The following is a 21,878-nucleotide window of genomic DNA, read 5'->3' as shown; positions in this document are numbered from 1 at the left end:
AGGAGGCCAACGGGGCTGACTCAGACGAAAGAAGAGGAAGAACTGGAGAGGCAGAGGGTTGGCTGTGGCTTTCACTCTGAGAGATGGAAAATCAAAGGATGTTTTGGAGCAGAAAAAGGCAAGACCTGATTCACGTTTTAACAGCATCCCCGTAGGCTCTGTGCTGGAAATACAGTCCTTTCTCCATATCCAGTAGTGGACTGGATCCAGGGTCCTTCCAGGCCCCAATCTGTGGGTAATTGAGTCTTTTCCCCGTTCTGATTTTTTTCTGCTCCTCTGCCTCCTCGCTTTTTGTTCTTGAGACAGATCTTACTGTGTAGCTCTGGCCTGTCACTCACTGTGTAGACCAGGCTGCCCTTGAGCTCACAGGTATCTACCTGTCTCTACCTCCTGAGTGCTGGCATTACCACACCTCTCTCATGGATCTCAGTTTGTCTCAGACTCACCATGGAGCCGGGGATGACTCTGAATTTCTGATTCTCCTGCCTCCACCTGTGTGTACCAGGTTTATGAGGTGCTGAGAATGGAGCCCAGGGGTTCAAGCATACTAGGCAAGGACTCTGTCAACCAAGCTACTCCTGTTATCCCTCAAGGATGCTATGGAAACAGGCTCTGAGTTTAGTAATACACGTGAGAGATCATAGTGATGCTGGTGGTAAGAACCACATCCTGGTTTTACTTTATGGCAGATCCTCATCAGGCAGTGTTTAAGGATTGATACGGGGTGGGAGAAAGAGACTGGGGATTGAGCAGAGCAATTGCTGGAAATCTGCTTCTATTTGTTGAGATGAAGGAAGTCTAAGGTGGAGCCTCTTTTGTGTGTGACAGGGACAGTGTAAAGGAAGGGGGGCAAACTGGTCTGGGGAACGGGATTTAAACTTTGACATGATAACATATCTGTTACACATCCAGGTGGACTGGTGCTGGGCTGGAAGGGGTGCAGAATTGGTTTTTCTGGGCCAGGTTCCGTGCTAGGCTGTGGCAAGACAGGTGAGAATCTAGGCTAGCTCCTAAGGAGCTCCCTTTCTGTTGTGGTACATGAAATAAATTTTCAAACAAGGTCATTATGAAGGATCTTTTGCTCACCACGTGGGGCACAATGTACAATGGACACTTTTATTTTTTACTTTTGTGTAGTATTAATAATTTGATTTTACACAACTACAAACCTTTTATGTTAGAAGAAGGTATTTGAATGCAAAGCAATGCAAGCAGGATAGATTAATTTCACTCTTTCAGCAAACAGTTTACTAGCATTTCCGAGATGTGACACAAAGAGAAAATACATCTAACGCCTCTAGCTTCAAGCTACTTACAGTGGCCTCTATATCTCAGTGTAGTTTGATGTGAAATCACATGCATTTGAATGCAGGATTATACCAGGTAAAAGAGGCATAGCTAGGAAACAGGATTAGTTTAGAATAGAGGCATCTCTTAAAAACTTTAGGGCCAGCTCGATTGCTCAGTGGGTAGAGGCACTTGCCACTAAACCTGACTTTAGTTCCATTGGTGAGGGCCACACACTGGAAGAAGAAACCAACTCTTGAAAACTGTCCTCTGATCTCCACACGTCTGTCTGAGTCATGGCATATGAGTGTTGGAGCACACACTCACAGAAATATAAAACTTCAATGAAATGATAAGGGATTATCATATATTAGCAATAGCTGTTCAACGATGACTTACAGTATCGTAAGAAATGGGTCTCTCCTACTCAGCATCTTTGAGAAATACAGAACATTTTACTAACATTCATGGCTAATTGTGTGATGTATTGAGGAACATTTTGTTGTTTGTTTTTCGAGACAGGGTTTCTCTATAGCTTGGGAGCCTGTCCTGGAACTAGCTCTTGTTGACAGGCTGGCCTCGAACTCACAGAGATGCGCCTCTCTCTGGCTCCCAAGTGCTGGGATTAAAAGTGTACACCACCACCGGCACTCTCCTGTAACTTTTACTATTTGAGATAGTGCCAGCGCCAGAAGGCCCTCGCGATCTCAGCTGGCCAGGTGTTCGTACTGCTTCAGCAGGACCCAGCTTTGCATCCCAGAGGAACGGCACAGCTGCGCAGGCGCCGCCTCAGTCTGGCGTCCGTAGAGATGGACGCGAAAGTCCTGCGCACGCGTACTTCAAGAAGCCGAGGGCACCCGAGATTGGGCGGGGCGAGCTCAGAGTGCGCCTGCGCACTGCCCTCTGTCGCTGAGTGAGCCGCAGTCTCTAGAGCACCAAGGTGTTTCGGTCGCCCGCGGCCAGCCTCGCCCGCAAAACCGGTGTTGTTGGGCTGCATCCCGAGCGGGGACGTTGGCGGAGCACGGAAAGCGGCCACCATGCCGGTGAGGGCGGCCACTCGGCCGCTGGGGTTCCCACTCATCGTGGCGGCCCTGCTCGGGGGCGCGGCCGTTGCCATAGAAGCGCGCGGCGGGCGGGCGGGGCAGGGCGGCTGGGCAGCGAGGCCTGGGCAGGGAAGGGCGGCGGGGCCGGGTCCTGCGCGCACGGGTCTCCTCAGGACCCGTCCTGTTGCCCCACTGCGCGCTGCATCCCGTCGGGCCCGCGCTGCCTGGCAGGAAAGCGCCGCGCGGCTGCTGGGGCTTGGTAGTTGCGCGCGGCCGTGAGGGTCGTGCGGATGCCCGCGACCCGAGACCACTCTCGGTCCCTGGGTGTAAGCTGTCAGACTTGCTCTGGTCGGGCGCCTTAGCTTATGGTGCAAAATGTAACCCGTAGGTGTCTTTGTGTGAGTATGCGGTGGCGATTTGGTTACCTTCTAAAATTTCACGGATTGTTATCGTGCCATAATATGGGGGTGGTTGTCAGTCTCATTGGAGAAGACGAGCTGTGGAAGTGTATTTATCGGTTATGAGGCCTCCGAGGGCTTTTCAAATTGTCTGGACCCTTAGTTCCCACACAAACTTATTGTGGTTTTTATCAGGGCGGAATAAAATAAGGCTCAGGACACTGGAAGGACAGGGCTTGACATTCAGCACAAAATGCTCAATGCTTATTTCTGTTTATTGCTTTCGCAGTATGCATTCAATAAATACTGGGCACCAGCCGTGTATATGCTAATCATGTAGATGGTAGGGTTCGTTGAGCAAAACTTGCCAGGCATTTTTTTAAATTTAATTTTATGTTATATGTATGAGTGTTTGCCTGCATGCGTACATGTGCACCACCGGCCAGAGGAAGGCAGAAGAGGGCGTGGGACTGTTTTGGAACTGTAGCTATAAGCAGTGGAGAGCCGCCGCCTGGGTGCTGGAAACCCAACTGCAAGAGCTAGTAAGTGCTCTTAACCACTGAGCTGTCTCTCCAGCCCCATTTGCCAAGTTTTTGACTTTGGAGAAAGAGAAGCTTGCCTTTTGAGGCAGAAGTGAAAGCCATACACACTAACAGAGAAAAGACAGTTTGAATAAATGGAGTGGCATATGATAGAGACAGGCTCTGGTGAATTGGAAACTGTTGCCATAAAGGAATGCTGGCCACAGATATCTGTAGCACTGTTCATAAAAACCCAGAGGCAGATATTGGTGTTCAACCTGAAGGTCAGAAAAGCAAAACAGCCAAGGATTGGTTCTTACCTCTACCTCAGTCTGAAATGGTGATCCTGGCTCCAGGAGTCCTCAGAATGAGACTGAGATTGAGAATTGTCTCCTCCCATTTTATATTCCTCTCTAGCTCTGGGATTAAAGGCGTGTACCACTACCGCCTGGTTTCTGTGGCAAACTAGTGTGGCTACTGGGATTAAAGGTGTGTGTCATCACTGCCTGGTCTGTAAGGCTGACCAGTGGGGCTGTTTTACTCTCTGATCTTCAGGCAAGCTTTATTTATTAAAATACAAATGAAATATCACTACAGATACCAGATCTACTTTTGTTTTCAAAAGACTCAAATTGCAGCTTGTCATTGGTGGCGCATGACTTTAATCCCAGCACTCAGCAGCAGAGGCAGACTGGTCTCTGAGTTCGAGACCAGGCTAGTCTACAAATCGATCCCAGGACTGCCAGATCTGTTAGACAGAGATACCCTGTCTTGAAAAACAAACACAAAAATAATCCAAGGCTGGTTATCCTTTGCTTTATAATGAGTTCTAGGCCTCTCTGTGTTTCATGAGACCCTATATCAGAACAAAAAAAATTACTTTGAGCCAAATAAAAGAATTTTATGGACTGAATTCAGCCCCTTGACAGCTTGTTTGGAACTCAGGTGAAGGTAGAATGACAGACAGCAATCAAGGGGCAATAAAGAGTAAAACTATCCTTCAAAAGCAGGATGTGCTCTCAGAGTGTATTTAAATTATATATATAAAAGTGTTTGACCTAGTGAGAGAAGTATTCCCAAAGGAAGTGGCTGCTGAGCTGGAAACTGAAGGAGGAATAGATATTATCTAAGTGAAGAAGGAGTCCAGGAAAGGACCCCGGAACCCAGGGCATTGTGGCTGAGGGAAGGCAGAGTGTTTTGTGAAACCTAGAGACCTTTCTAGATGACCTTGATATTGTTTATTTTGGGCTTGTCACCTGTGAGAGAGTTTTACATTGGAGAGTATCCTGATTTGTGTTTGAGGACATACTGAAGGACAGTTTAATCAGGTGGCAGGAACATAATTAGGAGACTGCAGTGCAGGGCCCAGGTGATGTGACTTAGCCTAGGGTGATGAAGGCTGAGCTGGAGAGAAGCATATTGACAGTAATAGGATTGTTTTGAGTTAGTTTCTTAGTCATGGAAAATTTTGAAAATCAAAACTTTATACACATATTCATATGACATTTTCCCCTGTCCTTAACTTATTGTTGTCTTCTGTAGAGAAGGTAAGTCATGTATGGATTTTTGCTAAGATAAAAATTTTACAAATGCATTCTAGAAAAATGAAACTAGATGTCCTGGGAGAGCAGATGACCTCATATATTGTGGGTTTGTTTTGAAACAGGGTTTCATTATATTATATAGGCCAATCTCAAACTCACAGAGAGCCACCTGCTATGCCTCTGCCTCTGCCTCCCGGAGTGCTGAGATCACATTCAGCGAGCTGAGGTGGAAAAGTAACCTTTTTCAATTATAAATTTAGGGCAAAATGAATGTTCTTCTTACTCTTTGTAAACATTGTCTCCACCAGATCAATAAATCCGAGAAGCCAGAAAGCTGCGATAATGTGAAGGTTGTTGTTAGGTGCCGGCCCCTCAATGAGAGAGAGAGATCAATGTGCTACAGACAGGCCGTCAGCGTGGATGAGATGAGGGGAACCATCACCGTCCATAAGACCGATTCTTCCAACGAACCTCCAAAGACATTTACTTTTGATACTGTTTTTGGACCAGAAAGTAAACAGCTTGATGTGTATAACTTAACTGCAAGACCTATTATTGACTCTGTTCTGGAAGGCTACAATGGTGAGTGGTGTGCAGCTCGCTTTATTATTGTGAAGTGACACCCAGTAAGATGAGTGGTTTACCTGTTGCAGCTACAGCGTGCTGAGTTACAGTAAACATATGCAGCTGGGAGGCCCACCGCGTGATGTCATTGTAGACCCCAGCGTTGTCCTCAACATTCCTTTCCACTGGTTTTGCGACCTCCCACCCTGCATCCTTTGGTCTGCCCTCATGTCACAAGAGTTTTGTCTTTTTGAAATTCTATTTAAGACATCTTAAAATGCCATCTCTTTATTTTTAAAAATTTATTTTCAGTTTACGTGTATATATTTCACCTATGTGTAGGCACCAAGTGTGTGCTTGTGTCACATGTGTGCAGTGCTCGTGGAAGTCAGAAGAAGACAGTCCTGGGACTGGAGTTAAAGATGGTTGTGAGCCGTGTCTGGGTGCTGAGAGTCCAGCCTGGGCCCAGATAGGTTTCTCTGTGTAGCAGCGCTGGACAGCTAGTTTGTAGACTAGGCCGGCCTCTAACCCAGAATTCTGCCTATCTTTTTTCTTCTGAATGCTGGGGTTACAGACATGGGCCGCCACCACCCGGCTAAAGTACTTTCTTTTTTAATACCGTTTTCTTTCTTTTTGTGTAATGTTTTTGAAGTTTACCTATCTTTGCATATTATCAGTTCTTTGTGACTTAATGAGAAAAATATTTTTTATTTTATGTGTATGAGTGAGTGTTTGCCCATATGTGTGTGCACCATGTGCATGCCTGGTATTCTCAGAGGCTATCAGAAGCTGTCAGATCTGTGAGCCACCATGTCAGTTCTAGGAATCAAACCTAGGTCCTCTGGAAGAGCAGCAAGGACTTTAATCACTGAGCCATCTCTCCACCACCTACTTATGTGTGTTTGGTTGGTTGGTTGGTTTTCCTCTTTGTATTTTCTTTTTTTTTTTTTTTTTTTTTTTTGGTTTTTTCCAGACAGGGTTTCCCTGTAGTTTCTAGAGCCTGTCCTGGAGCTAGCTCTTGTAGACCAGGCTGGCCTCGAACTCAGAGATCCGCCTGCCTCTGCCTCCCGAGTGCTGGGATTAAAGGCGTGCGCCACCACCGCCCGGCCTCCTCTTTGTATTTTCATGTAGATTTTATAACCATCTTATCTGTTTCTATAAAATAGATTTTGGTCACAATTGTGTTGAATTACTGTATTGACACTATTGAGTCTTCTGTTTTTTTTATTTTTTTAAATATTTATTTATTTATTATATATACATTATTCTGTCTGTGTATGCCTGCAGGCCAGAAGAGGGCACCGAACCTCATTACAGATGGTTGTGAGCCACCATGTGGTTGCTGAGAATTGAACTCAGGACCTTTGGAAGAGCAGTCAATGCTCTTAACTGCTGAGCCATCTCTCCAGCCCCCAAGTCTTCTGTTTATGTCTTGCTTAATTAACTCTTTCACTTCTGATAGTTTTTATGTTATTCTTACAAACTTAAAAAATTACATTTACTTATTTATATGAGGCCATATGTACCATGGCCATGAGTACAGCTACCAGAAGACAACTTGGAGGAATCATTTCTTGCATTCACCACGGGTATCGCAAGCATCAAACTTAGTTGTCAGGCTTGGTGACAAGTGTCTTACCCACTCAGCCTCTCTCTTGCATTCTATTGGAAATAGAATTGTTTGCATAATTTCATTTTGTGATTAAGTATTGTTAATATCCAGAAATATGACAGGCAGTGGTGGTGCACACCTTTAACCCCAGCACTTGAGAGGCTGTGGCAGGTGGGCCTCAAACTCAGAGATCCGCCTGCCTCTGCCTCCCTAGTGCTGGGATTAAAGGCGTGAGCCACCACCACCCGGCCGGATCACATGTTCTTAAGACAGTTTTCCAGCAACCCAAGGATTCTAATCTCAGTGTCAGCCACAGCAGCCCTCTCAGCACCGCTCCTCTGTCGGAGTTTTCCTGCTCTGGCGGTTCAGGGAAAGGGGCTCACTTACTGAGTAGTCTTTTATCTGACTTCTTTCATTAGCAGTGTTTGCTAGGTTCATTCTTATTGTAGAATGTATCAGGCTTCATTCACTACAAGACCAAATAATATTCCACTGTATAGATGCATTTGTTTGTATATTTCATCAGTTGAACGTTTGGGTTGTTTCTAGCTGTTAGGAATAATGTTGTTATGCATTTTTTTTTTTTTTTTTTTTTTTGGTTTTTCGAGACAGAGTTTCTCTGTGGCTTTGGAGCCTGGCCTGGAACTAGCTCTTGTAGACCAGGCTGGTCTCGAACTCACAGAGATCCGCCTGCCTCTGCCTCCCGAGTGCTGGGATTAAAGGCGTGCGCCACCACCGCCCGGCTGTTATGCATATTTTTATACAAGCTTTTAATTTTTATGAACATACACACCTAGGAGTGTAGTTGCTGAGTCATGGGGTAGCTTTCCTTGACCTTTTGAAGAACTGTCAAATGGTATTTCACAGTGACATCACTATTTTGTATTCCTAGCAGCAACGTGAGCGTTCCAGTTTCTCTATGTCTTTGCCAGCATCTGTTGTTGTTTTGATAGTGTTGACCTAATAGCACAAAGTGCTGTTTCATGACTTGCAGTTAATTTTATATATTGATTTTATAGATTTATATATTCAGCAAGATTGTATTCTGCAACCTTGCTAAACTTAGTTATTCTAGTTGATTTTTAGTGTTTGCCCCTGGGGTGGGGTTGGTGATCAAATTCAGATCCTTATACTTAAAAAAAAAATTCTCTAGGATTTTCTACATGCATAAGTATATTGTCTGCCAGTAAAGATAGTTTTTACTTTTCTTTCCAATCTTTTGCTTTTAATTTCATTTTGTTGCCTGATACTTTGGCCAGGAACTCCAGTGAACACAGAGTGGACGTTGTTGTCTCCTCCTGATCTTAGGGAAATATACTCCTTTGACTGGTGGGCTGGTGAGCCTGTGTCCATCCGCCGTATAACTTCTTTGGTGTTACCTAAAAGACTTTGACATATAGACCATGTTTTTGCTTCCCATTTTAGGATGCTTTCTGTTATACTTTGTGTATGTATGTGCACATGTTTATGTGTTTGTACCAGCAAGCATGCATGTATTACCCACGTTTGCCATCTTGGTGACTTTTTTTTTTCTGTTTTTGACTTTTTTTCCCCCTGCCCCAGTGCTTTGTGCTTACAGGCAAGTGCTCTGCCACTAAGCTACGGCCTCAACCCTGTGAAATCATTCCCCTTACTCTTTGCTCTGGAACTGGCTCTTGTCTGGTATTGATATAGACCTTGTGGTTTGTCTTTTGATTGGTGTTAGCATGCTGTGTCCTTTTTCCATCCTTTTAATTCATTTGTGGTTTTGATATTGAAAGTACCTTTCTTTTTTAAAAAAGTGTGTGTGTGTGTGTGTGTGTGTGTATGTGAGGGGGGAGGGAGAAGGGTGTGTACATGCCACGGGGCTTGTGTGGAGGCCAAAGGACACCTCTGTGGAATTGGTTCAGTAGTTCCAGGGCTCAAACTCAGATTAGCATGGCCAGTGCCTCTGCCCGCAGAACATCTCAGTGTTCTGAAAGTGGAAATCTAACAGTGCTGCGGTGGAGTCTGCCCCACCATCATCCCAAGTATGTCTTTCTCAGTTGCCTTGAAGACTTTTTGCTTTATTGTTGGTTTCATCTAATTTGATTGTACATGCTTTTTTGAGTCTTTCATTGTGTCTCTTTGTGGTGTTAAACATTTTGGATTTGTGGATTATAGATTTCATCCTTTTTGGGACATTTTGTGCTGTTCTTCAGATATTTGTAGTCCTCATCCTCATTTGTTTAGGAAACTCCAGAGATGTGTAGGAGCACTTGAAACTGTCTTGGCTGCCCGAAGCTCTGCTCCGTTTTTGTTCTCTGCCTTCTCTGTTTTGCTTGTGTGATTGTTTCCTGGTTACTGCTCTCTCTGTGACGCCGTTTGCCCTCAGTGCTCTCACTGCAGTTTCCGTCCCCCACACTGTGGTCTGTGTGTCTAATTGTCTGGGGTCTTCGTGTCTCACATCCGCGTCTCTAGCCCTGTTGCTGTGCTTTGGCACTAATTCTGGCTGTTCTCAGTTTGACTAAGTTTTAGTTGACTGATTTATTTCTTTTTTTATTTCATACAATATTTTTTAAAGATTTATTTATTTTATGTATATGGGTGCTATATCTGCATGTACAACTTTATGCCAGAAGAGGGCACCAGATCTCATTACAGATGGTTGTGAGCCACCGTGTGGGTGCTGGAAATTGAACTCAGGTCTTCCAGAAGAGCAGACAGTGCTCTTAACTCCTGGTTCATCTCTCCAGTCCCAACTGATTTTTTTTAATAGACTATATATCATTTTGCTTTTTTTGTAAATGTGGCAATGTTTATAGAACTAAAAAAGAATTAAAAAAGACCACAACAGTGCTCCCTCCTTCCCACTGTTGAGGTAAGATCTTTTTGTGTATTGTATTGAACATTCTGTGAATTGTGGGGTTTTCCAGTCTATTCTTGGCTAGTGTGAATATTGACCTTTCTTCTTTCCAGTCTTTCCACAAACTTCTCCCCAACCCCTTTAGATAGCTTCCTTCCTCATTCTTGTATCTGGGTACTCAGCTGGATGCTTGAGGATCCTTTGCCAGTGTCCAGAGCGCTCTCTGCATCTCTCTCCCCAGGACACTGCCCCCTCCAAACTTTGGTCACTTTAGTCTCATTTTGAAGTTCTCACAGGAAGTCTGGTGGCCTCTATTTGTGGCCTTCTCTTGTTCTATGACTTGGATTTGTTGATCTTTCCTAAGATCTGTATTTGACCTATTTAACAAGCATTTGCCTGTGTCTGCTGTAGGTGAGGAACTGGGGTGAATGAGGCCCCAGTCTCAGTCCTCAGGTGAGGCTGAAGAGATGGCATAAGCTTCCTACCATAAACCCCTGAGGCCCAGGCCAGTTCCTGGCTTTCAACATAGGGAAGTGTAGCACGAATAATAAAAACATGGTAACAGATATTGGGGTTCAAGCTGAAGATCAGAAAAGCAAAACAGCCAGCCACTAAAGAAGTCTTAACCTCTACCAAGACTGGGCGACTGCCGACTGAACCCTGAGCCTTTGTCCTCTCTCGTTTTATATTCCCCTTTGGTACTGGGATTAAAGGTGTGAGCCACCACCACCTGGCTCTGTTTCTGCACTGATCTTGTTTAGCCCAGGGTGGCCTTGAACTCACAGAGATCCACCTGCCTCTGTCTTCTGGGTTTAAAGGTGTGTGACTTCACTGCCTGGCCTCTAGTGGCTTAATTTTAACCTTTGATCTTCAGGCAAACTTTATTTATTAAAACATAACTAAAATATAACGATTGGGAAGTTTCCTCAGGGCTTCAGTTAAGGGCAGGAGCATGGAGACCAGGATTTTTTTGTTTTTGTTTTATTGAGACAGAGTCTTTCTATGTAATTCTGACTGCATAGAAATCACTATGATCAGTCTGACCTTGAACTCACAGATATCCACCTACCTCTGCTTCCTGAGTGCTGAGCTAAATATGTATGCCACCACACCTGGATTAGATTGTTTTTTAATTATTTAAAAACTGTTACTTTCATTTTTTCTACTTTCAGTTCTGGCCAGTATGGTTGGTTAATTTAGTCCGTGTTACTCCTTCTTGGTTGAAATAAAAAATGTCACTGCTTTAATTTTGAGTTAACAGAGTTGTGTAGTTTTAAAAATAAATACAATGAAGAATGGTGTTTGGCTAGCGAGTTGGTGCCTATTTCCATTGTCTTGTGCCAGCTCTGGGAATTGTAGTGACGGTAGAACAAATTGGAAGAGATGACACTTAGGGATGCTGTAACACTTAGTTCAGCCCGTTCTCCATTGCTGAAATGTAATTTAGGTATAATGTTTTGGATTTGGGGGGCAGGTATTAATCTTTACCTGTTTTAAAATGCTATTAGCTAGGTTCATTAATGCATGCCTGTACCAGCTACTTGGAAAGCCAATATAGGAAGATCACATAAGCCAGAAGTTCAGGATTCGCCTGGGAAACATAATGAGACCCTATCAAGAAATAATAATAGACTTTATTTTTAGAGTAGTTTTAGGTTCACAGCAAAGTATAGACTGCTCTGGTGGAACTGTGCAAAGCCTCCTCAATGGGGCTGTCCCCACCAGAGCCAAATAAATGCAAATAAATGGACGGAAGCCAGTGTGCTGGCTTTACCATATCATTGTCACCTAAAACCCCTCATTGACATTCAGGTCACTCTGTATGTTGTCCTGGCCTTCCGCGCTCTCACTGATGTCTGCACAGCTTCCCTGCTTGTTCCAGTATTGGCACTTGGAGCCACAGTTATCTGGAAGCTGCAACTCTGACAGAACAGCCTCTCTGGGTTTATATTGCTTTAGGCCATGGCTTCCATAAACTTATGTGATGGGGTCTGCCTGTTTCTCTGACTTTCTGTGAATCCATCTTCGTTTTCCATCTCTGTTTCTTCCATCCTGGTGGCTTCAGTTCCTAGAAGTCTCTGTTTTTCTCCTTGTGTCCCTTCTGGTTCTTTCTTGTACATTTTGAATCTTAGTGTAAGCTCACGTCTCCTTGACCTCTGTCCTCTTCCTCCCCCAGCTATCCCCATGCCTGGTTATGTCCCTACTTTGTCTAGATTTGTTTCTCACCATAAGACCAGAGTTTGTAAACGTTTTCATTTGATTCTACTCTGTGTAGAATAGGCCGTCTCACCCTGTTTACCACTGTGCAGACTTCTCTGGAAGTCAATCTGAGTCAAGCATTAGATGTGGTGGACTCAAACAGATGTTTCCGCTTTGTAGCCTGTGTTCTACATGCTTTTGCTGTCCTTTGTGGCCTGTAATTTAATGGCCTCCTCCAATTTAATTAGAATTAACTACAATATAAATTTTCTTTCCTTTTTTTTGAGACAAGGTGTCACTGTGTAACCACTGCCATTCTGGATGTCACTATATAGACTATTCTGGCCTTAAAATCCCATCTGCCTCTCCCTTCTTGGAATTAAAGGCAGGGGCTACCTCAACCAGCCAACATAAGAAATTTGCATTTAGGGTTTAAGATATTTTCTAAAGATTAGTTATTAGGAGTGTTTTGTTGATTCTGGTGCTTCAACAATACTTAGTGTAATGGTTAAAATAAAAAGGTGCCGTTCCCCAAGGGGCAGTAGTGGGCAGTGAGTCCCAGGCAGGGAGCCCAGTGGCGGATGAGAGACCTAGGCAGGTGAGAGACCTTGGCAGGTGAGAGAGATAGATAGATAGGCACGCCATGCAGAGTGAGGTTGGATATTTATTTAGATTTATTTAGTGGGTTACAGAGGGAGAAGGGGGGAAAGCAGAGAGAGAGAGAGAGAATTGGGGGGAGGAAAAGCTACCTCTTCAGGAGAGAGTGGGAAAAAGAGAGAGCTCAGGCTGGAAGCAGAAGGAGGATTTACTGGCCACCACTGCCCAGTTTGTTTTTGAGATGGGGTTTCTCTGTATAACTTTGGTTGTCCTAGAACTCACAACAGTCCACCTGCTGCTGCCTCCAAGTGCTGGTATTAAAGACATGCATTACCACCAGCCAGCCCCCCCCTTTTTTTTTGAGACAGTCTCACTGTGTAGCCCAAGCTGCCCTCAGTCTTGCAATGATCCTATCGCTCTTCCTTTCCAGTGCTGAGATTATAGATATGTGCCAGTGTGCCTATCTTTAGAATGAAGTTTTAGTTGAGGGAGTGTGTTACATTGTAGCATGATTAATAAAAACCCAGAGACAGATATGGGGGTGGGGGGCATTCAACCTGAAGGTCAGAAAAGCAAAACAGCCAGCCATTAGCTCTTACCAATAGCTCAGTCCGAAATGACGATCCTGGCTCCAGGAATCTCAGAATGAGACTGGGAACTGTCTCCTCCTGTTTTATATTCCTCTCTAGGGCTGGGATTAAAGGCGTGAATCACTACCTCCTGGTTTCTATGGCAAACTAGTGTGGCTACTGGGGTTAAAGGTGTGTGTGTCACCACTGCCTGGTCTGTAAGGCTGACATTGGGACTGTTTTACTCTCTGATCTTCAGGCAAGCTTTATTTATTAAAATACACATGAAATATTACATTACATAACAGTGCCAACAGCTTAATTTTAAGATTCATTGTTCTAGATCATTAGATTCTGGAAGTAACAGGCTTTCTGCACCTTTTTCAGGGACCATTTTTGCGTATGGACAGACTGGGACAGGCAAGACTTTCACCATGGAAGGTGTCCGTGCTGTGCCAGGGCTCAGAGGAGTCATCCCCAACTCATTTGCTCACATATTTGGTCACATTGCAAAAGCAGAGGGAGACACAAGGTGAGCGAGTGCTTTCTCTCCTAATATTGAGAGGTTCAGACCTGGGAACGGCATCTTACGACATTGAATATTCCTTTGTACTTGCAGGTTTTTGGTCCGAGTGTCATACTTGGAGATATATAATGAAGAAGTGCGAGACCTTTTGGGCAAGGATCAGACACAACGGTTAGAGGTAAGGATGAAATTGGAGTTAAGCTAAAAATTGGAGTGCGGGGTATAGTGGCGCATGCCTTTAGTCCCAGCACTCAAGAGGCAGAGGCAGGTGGATCTCTGTGAGTTCGAGGCCACTCTGGTCTACAGAGTGAGTTCCAGAACAGTCAGGGCTACACAGAGAAACTGTCTTGAAAAAAAATGAAAAAAAAAATTGGAACAGACTGCTGCACTCATAGATGAGTACCTAGTCCAGCTGTCACCAGAGAGGCTTCCTCCAGCAGCTGATGGGAGCAGATGCAGAGACACCCCCCCCCCCAAACATTAGATAGAGCTTGGGGAACCCTGCAGAAGATGGGGAGGAAGGATTATAGAAGTCAGAGGGTTGAGGACACTAGGAGAACATGGTCCACAGAATCAACTAAGCTGGGCTCACAGGGGTTCACAGAGACTGAAGCAATAATCAAAAAGTTTGCATGGGTGCTAGGTCTTTACACACACTGTGCTAGTTTAGCCTGGGGTGTTTGTGGGATTCATAAGAGTGAGAGTGGAGGAGTCTTAGACTTTTTTAAAAAAAAAAAAATATATATATATATATATATATATATATATATATATATATATATATCAGAAGTAAGCTTTTAATTAGTGTACATTGGGGTTTTGCCTGTATGTATGTCTGTGAGAAGGTGTCAGATCCCCTGAAACTGGAGTTGCAGATGGTTATGAGCTGCCATGTGGGTGCTGGGAATTGAACCTGAGTCCTTTGGAAGAGCAGCCAGTGCTCTTAACCTCTGAACCATCTCTCCAGCTCATGTTTGACCCTTTTATCTGCTGTTGGGATCCTTTTTCTTCTACTGGGTTGCCTCATCCAGCCTAGATATGAAGGTTTGTGCTTAGTCTTGTTGCATCTCTGTCTTAGTTAGGTTTTTATTGCTGTGAAGAGACACCATGTCCACAGCAACTTTTAGTTTATTATTTTATTTTATTTCAATTTTTTTGGTTTTTCGAGACAGGGTTTCTCTGCAGCTTTAGAGCCTGTCCTGGAGCTAGCTCTTGTAAACCAGGCTGATCTCGAACTCACAGAGATCCGCCTGCCTCTGCCTCCCGAGTGCTGGGATTAAATAAAGGCTTGCGCCACCACCGCCCGGCTTCACAGCAACTTTTATAAAGAAAACATTTAATTGGGGTGGCTCACTTACAGTTTCAGAGGTTCAGTCCATTATCGTCATGTTGGGGAGCATGGCAGCGTGCAGGCAGATGTGGTGCTGGCTACATCTTGACTTGACTGACAGTCACACTGAGGGAAGCTTGAGCAAAAGAGACCTCAAAGCCCATACCCACAGTGACGCACTTCCTCCAGCAAGGCCACACCTCCTAATCGTGCCACTCCCTTTGGGGGGCCATTTTCTTTCAAACAACCACACTTGTGCTTTGTTCTGTTGATATCACTGGAAGGCCTGCTTTTTTTTTTTTTCTGAAGGGAAAGGGAGGAACAGTGGGAGCAGGGAGGAGGAGGAGGGAGGATTCAGGAGAAGGAGGAGATGGGAAGTAGAGACTGGAAGGAGTGGAGGGAGGAGAGGCTATGGTTGGGATGTATTGTATGAGAAAATAAATAAATAAAAAAGAAGCATGAAAACAAATTGGAATAGAGTGTTTACCAGACTAAGGTCCTTTTTGTACAAAGGGTACTAACAAAAATTACCTGCATCTGCCACAAATACAAACCCATCTGAGCATAAGTCACTGAAGCACAGCTGCTGAGTCGGGTGGTAAGTTTGAGAGATATTGCCATCTTAAAAATATTTTAAGATACAAAGACAAACAAGGAAAAATGAACCTTTTAAATACTAGTATTGGATTTTTTTATTTTTGTAAGTGCCTGGCTTGATTTTTCTATTTGAAGATCCTTGCCAGTGTTCTCCTACCCCAAAACCAGTCTGCCTTCTATTTTTGCAAGTTTTAGGTTAAATATCACTTTGCTAATGCTTACCCTGGGCTTTTTACTAGCTTGTCCTTGAGTACATTCCCAGAGTGGCAAGATGGTTCAACAGGTAAAGGGGCTTTCCTCTAAGGATTCACATAGTGGAAGGAGAGCACCAACTCCCATGTGTTGTCTTCTGACCTGTGTGCCCTGGCACTGGCATACACTGCATGCACGCACGCAACGCGTACAGTTTTTAGTGAACTCTCCTCTCATGCTGCCTTATATTTTACTCATGGCATCGCAGATACTTTTGTGTGCAGCATTTGTTTGTACTCCTGCATTATCACCTGTGTGAGTGTGGTCACCGTTCATAGCCATACTTGCTGTAACAGTAGTTGCACAAAAATAACTGGAAATTTTACATCATAAATATAGTCTTAGGCATGATTTATGTTTGCTTTTTAGGTTAAAGAAAGGCCTGATGTGGGAGTGTATATCAAAGATTTATCAGCTTATGTGGTCAATAATGCTGACGATATGGATAGAATCATGACACTGGGCCACAAAAATCGTAAGTGTGTTACATAACTGTGATGAAATGCCTGTATTTGAATGCTGGTTAAGAAGCTTTTGCCCAATAGAGGGTGAATTTTTTTTTAAAGTCTATTCTTTTTCTTTACTGTCCAGGGAGCATATGTGAGTGAACAATAGCATAGAGTGTTTTTATGCTGACTGAAGCTTTCTTTTCATTAATACCAGTCTTTCTTCTGCTTCCTTCCTTCCTTCGTTTCTTCCTTCCCTTTCCTTCCCTTTCCTTTCCTTCCCTTTCTTTTCCTTCCTTATTCATTTATTTAGAGGCAGGGTCTTACTGTCCTAGTAAGACTTTATTTATTTGTTTATTTTTTTGAGATAGGGTTTCTTTGTGTAGCTTTGGAGCCTGTCCTGGAACTCACTCTGTAGACCAGGCTGACCGCAAATTCACAGAGATCTGCCTACCTCTGCCTCCTGAGTGCTAGGATTAAAGGCATGCGATACCACCACCCAGTGACTTTATTTATTTTTATTTTATGTATATGAGTATGTTGCCTGTATGCATGTAAGTGCACCACATGTATGCATTGCCCACGAAGGCCAGAAGAGGGCATAAGATTTCCTGGCACTGAAGTTACAGATAATTGTGATCAGTCATGTTGGTGCTGGGACCCAAACTCAGGTCCTCTGAAGAGCAGTAGATACTCTTGACTGCAGAGCCATCTCTCCATCCTCTTTTTTTCATTTTTTTTGTTTTCTTGATATAAGATTCTCTACATAGCCTTGGCTGTCCTAGAACTCACTGTATATACACTGTATACCAGGCTGGCCTTGTACTCACGGAGATCCACCTGTTTCTACCTTCTAAGTGCTGGTATAAAAGGTGTGTGCCACCAGGTCCAGCTCTCCAGCCTCTTAATAGTGCCAGGCTTTGAAGCTATCATACTGTTAGAGCTTGCTAGTTAAAATACAGCATTTTGTTTGAGCACTTTAGTGCGAAGTGCTTGTGCTGTGTGCTTTATCAGGATGACCAATCTTCAGTGTAGTCTATGGGGATATAAAGTTCCTCCTTTATGAATGAGGAAACTGAAATGTAGTTTCAGTACCATGTCTAAGGTAATTTAGTCGCTACATGGTAGGGTGAGTGTTAGCTAGAATATATACCGCTTCCCTTCTGTTGAAAAGAAAAGCAAAATTAAACCAACATTTTCTTCTATAATTGTTATAGATTTCTCATCTAAAAAATAAAAGTCTTGCCAAGTATGATGGCATATACCTTTCTTTAATCCCAGTTGACGCAAACTGTGGGAGGCCAGCCCCTAGATCTGCTCAGGGTAGCCAAGAGAATGCCTCAGAGTAGCAGGGACATAGGAAAGATTCTGATCTGAGGGTTGCTAGACTTTTCTGTCTGGGGGGAAAACACATGCTTTCTGCTGGTAGCTTAGTAAGAAAGGAACTTCAACTTAAATAATCTGTTTCTTGACAGTCTCTCTTTACATACTACATCCCTGTCCTGCTGAGTTACATATTTTATATTCAGTTACATCTCTTTACTGCTGCATATTTCTCTTCACACACACCCACTCTCACACTCATTCACTTACACTTCTGTATCGCTCTCTCGCTCGCTCGTTACTCATCACTCCTCATTCATTCCCTCACACTTCTCTCTCCCCCAGCAGCCGTCTTCTCTCTCTGCATCTCTGCTCTCTCTCTTCCACAGACAAACTCTGAACAGTTAATTATAAGTTACATGTTCAGGGCCCGACTCATACTCAAAACCCAAGATAAGTCATGTAGTTTGTCTTGGGCTAGGAATGTCACAGTGACTGGCCAGTGAGCAACTGTGGCCTTACACGTAGCTCTAAGCTGGTGAGGGTTCCCAGACAGTAAACAGTTGACTGAACCCTGAGGTGAACCCTGAGGCTGGGGAGTACATGCAGACTAAAGTTGCTTCAAGCTCTGTCTTGACTCAGTAAAACAACACCTGGGAAAATGACCTCATGTATTTGTCTCTAGGGACAAACAGATAGTCTCTAGGGACAGCCAGCCTGCTTTGAATCTGCTCTGAAGTCTAAAGTTACTGTCTGTGTAAAAGGCTGTCTTTGTGACTGAGAACCCTGTGTCAGTCTGAGTAATGTAAAATACCCTAGTATTATTTCTGTTCATCAGAATTATACAATAGTAGAAGTCATCTTCCTGACCATCCACAGCTATGTGTGCCCAGTGGATGGAATATTTTCATGAGATAAACACACAAGCAGTGAGAATAAATGCACCCAAAGCTGTTCTTAGGGAATAAATGAAGTGACTCATGAGAGACTACAGACAGGAGCAATTGGTTTCCAGAGCCGGTGACTCCATGGCCTTTCTAGGTGGGCTGGCTTGTTAAACACTAGTTAGTTGTCACTGATGTGCATTCCCATGGCCTTCTACACCCAGTGTTCAAGAGGCGGAGGAGATGGACCCTGAGACTGAGGCCAGCTTTGTCTACATAGGGAGTTCTACACCAGACAGAACTAACTGTCTTGCCCACACTGGCCTCAAGCTTGTGATCCTCCTGCCTTAGCCTCCTAAGTACTAGATTATAAGAATGAAACTCTACACTGATTGCTTAGCTTGTGTTAAAATTTTTGTTTGTTTACTTTTGATTTTAGCAAAAGTCTCACTACAAAGTCTCACAGGTAGTTCTGGTTGGCCTGGAACTTGATAAGTAGATGAACCTGGCTCACAGGTTCATCTGCTTCTGCCTCAAAGCACTGAGATTAAAGACATGCACCATCCATGCCAAACTCTTCATGGTTTAACAAAGTTCCTGTGGAATTGGCATCTTTTGATGCTGCTGGATATGGATCTACCCCGTGTGTGTGTGTGTTTTGAAGGTTTATTTTATTTACTATATATACAGTGTTCTGTCTGCATGTTTGCCTGAATGCCAGAAGAGAACACCACATCTCATTACAGATGGTTGTGAACCACCATGTGGTTGCTGGGAATTGAACTCATGACTTCTGGAAGAGCAGCCAGTGCTCTTAACCTCTGAGCCATCTCTCCACCCCCGCATCATGTTTTTAATGACCGATTAGTGACTTAACTATTCTGTAGTAGATTAAACAATATTGTGTTGGATCTTTCTGGTCTCACTGTTTTAAATAGTGTTGGACTGATTTCTAATGTGTGTGTGCAAATCAGTCTGTGGTTTAGAGTCCCAAACAAAATTCTCTCTGGAAAGAGTTGTCAGCAATTTTCCCCATTTGTTTGTTTGTTTGTTTATTAAATATACAGTGTTTTTGTCAGCATGTATGCCTGTAGGCCTGAAGAGGGTGCCAGATCTCATTACAGATGGCTGAGGATAACTCAGTTGGCAGAGTGCTTATCTAGCATGCATAGAGTCCTGGGTCAATCCCCAGCACTCCATAAGCTGGGTGTGGTGGTACAGGAGGTAGAGAGATAGGAGATGAAAGTTCAAGGACAGCCTGGGCTACAGAACACCCTGTCGAAACAAACAAAAAAAGTAAACATAAAGGCATTCTGTTACAGTTTTTAAGGGTTTCTTTTCTTTGTTAAAGGTTCTGTTGGTGCAACTAACATGAATGAGCACAGTTCAAGGTCCCATGCCATCTTTACAATTACTATAGAGTGTAGCGAGAAAGGTGTTGATGGAAACATGCATGTCAGGATGGGGAAACTCCATCTTGTGGATCTCGCTGTAAGTAACAGGACGCTACTTTTTCCCCTAAAGATTGATTTATTTATTATGTATACAGTGTTCTGCCTGCATGTGTGCTTGCAGACCAGAAGAGGGCACCAGATCTCATTGCAGCTGGTTGTGAGCCACTATGTTAGCACTGGGAATTGAACTCAGCACCCTTGGAAGAGCATTCAGTGTTCTTAACCTTTGAGCCATTTCTCTAGCCCACAGGATGCTACCAGTCAAGGGAGAGTTTGTCCTGTGCTCCAGTTATCTGTTAATAAAATTTAAAGCCGCTGGGCGGCGGTGGCGCACGCCTTTAATCCCAGCACTCGGGAGGCAGAGGCAGGCGGATCTCTGTGAGTTCGAGACCAGCCTGGTCTACAAGAACTAGTTCCAGGACAGGCTCCAAAGCTACAGAGAAACCCTGTCTCGAAAAACCAAAAAATAAAAAAAAAAATAAAATAAAATTTAAAGCCAAAAGGCATGGTGTACATGTGATTTTAAATTGTTTATTATTGTGGGATATCTGACAGTAGATATAGTAGCATTATGACTGCGCTTTTTTCACCTACTGCCTAGACTTTTTTTGTCTATTCTTACTTCTTCCCTTATTGTTTTGAAGTGAATTCCAGATGCTACATGGAATATTTTAAATTACTTTTAAAAACCCAGATTTTAGAAAAGTGCTTCTTGGTTTTAAAAAAAACTTTAGTTTTTATCTGTTTATTGCTAGGGGTCAGAAAGACAAGCGAAAACTGGAGCCACGGGACAGCGCCTCAAGGAAGCTACAAAAATCAACCTTTCACTCTCCACCCTGGGCAACGTCATCTCTGCCTTGGTGGACGGGAAAAGCACGCATGTGCCATATCGGAACTCTAAACTGACACGTCTTCTGCAGGATTCCTTGGGAGGGAACTCAAAAACCATGATGGTAAGTCTTCAGTCATGGCATAGTTGATTTGTCTAAGGCAAATTTAAGATTCTAATTTATTTCCATAATTGATGTGAATAGCATTTTACAAATCAATTCCTTTTCTTTGTGTATTACAAAATGTAATTGCCTGTGGTTGTATTGTTTCCATACCTATATGATTGATACTGGTTTTTCAAAGACCAAGCTGTCTGTCTAGTTCGGGCATTTGTTTTGGTAATGATGATATTAGTAGCTGTGTTAGAATGATTTCCATTTCTAATTCAACAGTGTGCAAATATTGGGCCAGCAGATTATAATTACGATGAAACCATCAGTACCTTGCGGTATGCCAACCGAGCCAAGAACATTAAAAACAAAGCGAGAATTAACGAAGACCCTAAGGACGCTCTGCTTCGTCAGTTCCAGAAAGAGATAGAAGAGCTGAAGAGAAAGCTTGAGGAAGGTAACTTCTCATAAAGCTCACTGCAGTTGAGGCTTGCTGGTGACCAGAGCAACCTGCCAAGCAATAGCCTCTAGCATTGACATTTAAGGTATCTTACGTATGTGCATCTGTGTATGTTGGATACGTGTGAGTGCAAGCACGCTCATGCCGTGGTGTATGTGTGAAGGCCAGAGGACACCTGTGGGAGCTGATTCTCCCTTGTACTATGGTTTTTGGGATTGAACTCATGTCAGACTTAGAGGGCAAATATTTTACCTCCTGAGCCCTTTGTTAGATTCTAACATTGACATTTAAAAATACTATTTCTGAGGAATATGAGTCTTCTAAGAAAATGTTTATTTTCTTTTTTGGTTTTTCGAGACTGAGTTTCTCTGTGTAGCTTTGGAGCCCGTCCTGGAACTTGCTCTATAGACCAGGCTGGCCTCAAACTCACAGATCCGCCTGCTACCTCAGCCTCCTGAGTTCTGGGATTAAAGGCATGTGCTATTACCGCCCGGCAAGAAAATGTTT

The 21,878-nt window shown here is 43.6% G+C and overlaps 1 protein-coding gene across 2 annotated transcripts in view; it reads left to right on the top strand.

Moving 5' to 3' along the window:
- The first annotated feature begins 2,189 nt into the window (after nt 1-2,189).
- Kif3a (kinesin family member 3A) overlaps nt 2,190-21,878 on the top strand; it is a 38,429-nt gene continuing 18,740 nt past the window's right edge. For both annotated transcript variants that reach the window (XM_038327560.1, XM_038327559.1), the window contains exons 1-8: nt 2,190-2,330; nt 5,102-5,375; nt 13,546-13,690; nt 13,778-13,862; nt 16,233-16,338; nt 19,868-20,007; nt 20,726-20,923; nt 21,194-21,368. In XM_038327560.1, the coding sequence (XP_038183488.1) occupies nt 2,325-2,330; nt 5,102-5,375; nt 13,546-13,690; nt 13,778-13,862; nt 16,233-16,338; nt 19,868-20,007; nt 20,726-20,923; nt 21,194-21,368 (1,129 nt within the window). In that variant the 5' untranslated portion in view covers nt 2,190-2,324. The remainder of the gene's footprint in view (nt 2,331-5,101; nt 5,376-13,545; nt 13,691-13,777; nt 13,863-16,232; nt 16,339-19,867; nt 20,008-20,725; nt 20,924-21,193; nt 21,369-21,878) is intronic.

The sequence above is a fragment of the Arvicola amphibius genome, chromosome 4 (assembly GCF_903992535.2).
Source record: "Arvicola amphibius chromosome 4, mArvAmp1.2, whole genome shotgun sequence".
Taxonomy (NCBI): Eukaryota; Metazoa; Chordata; class Mammalia; order Rodentia; family Cricetidae; genus Arvicola; species Arvicola amphibius.
This window is presented reverse-complemented; position numbering and strand designations above follow the sequence as displayed.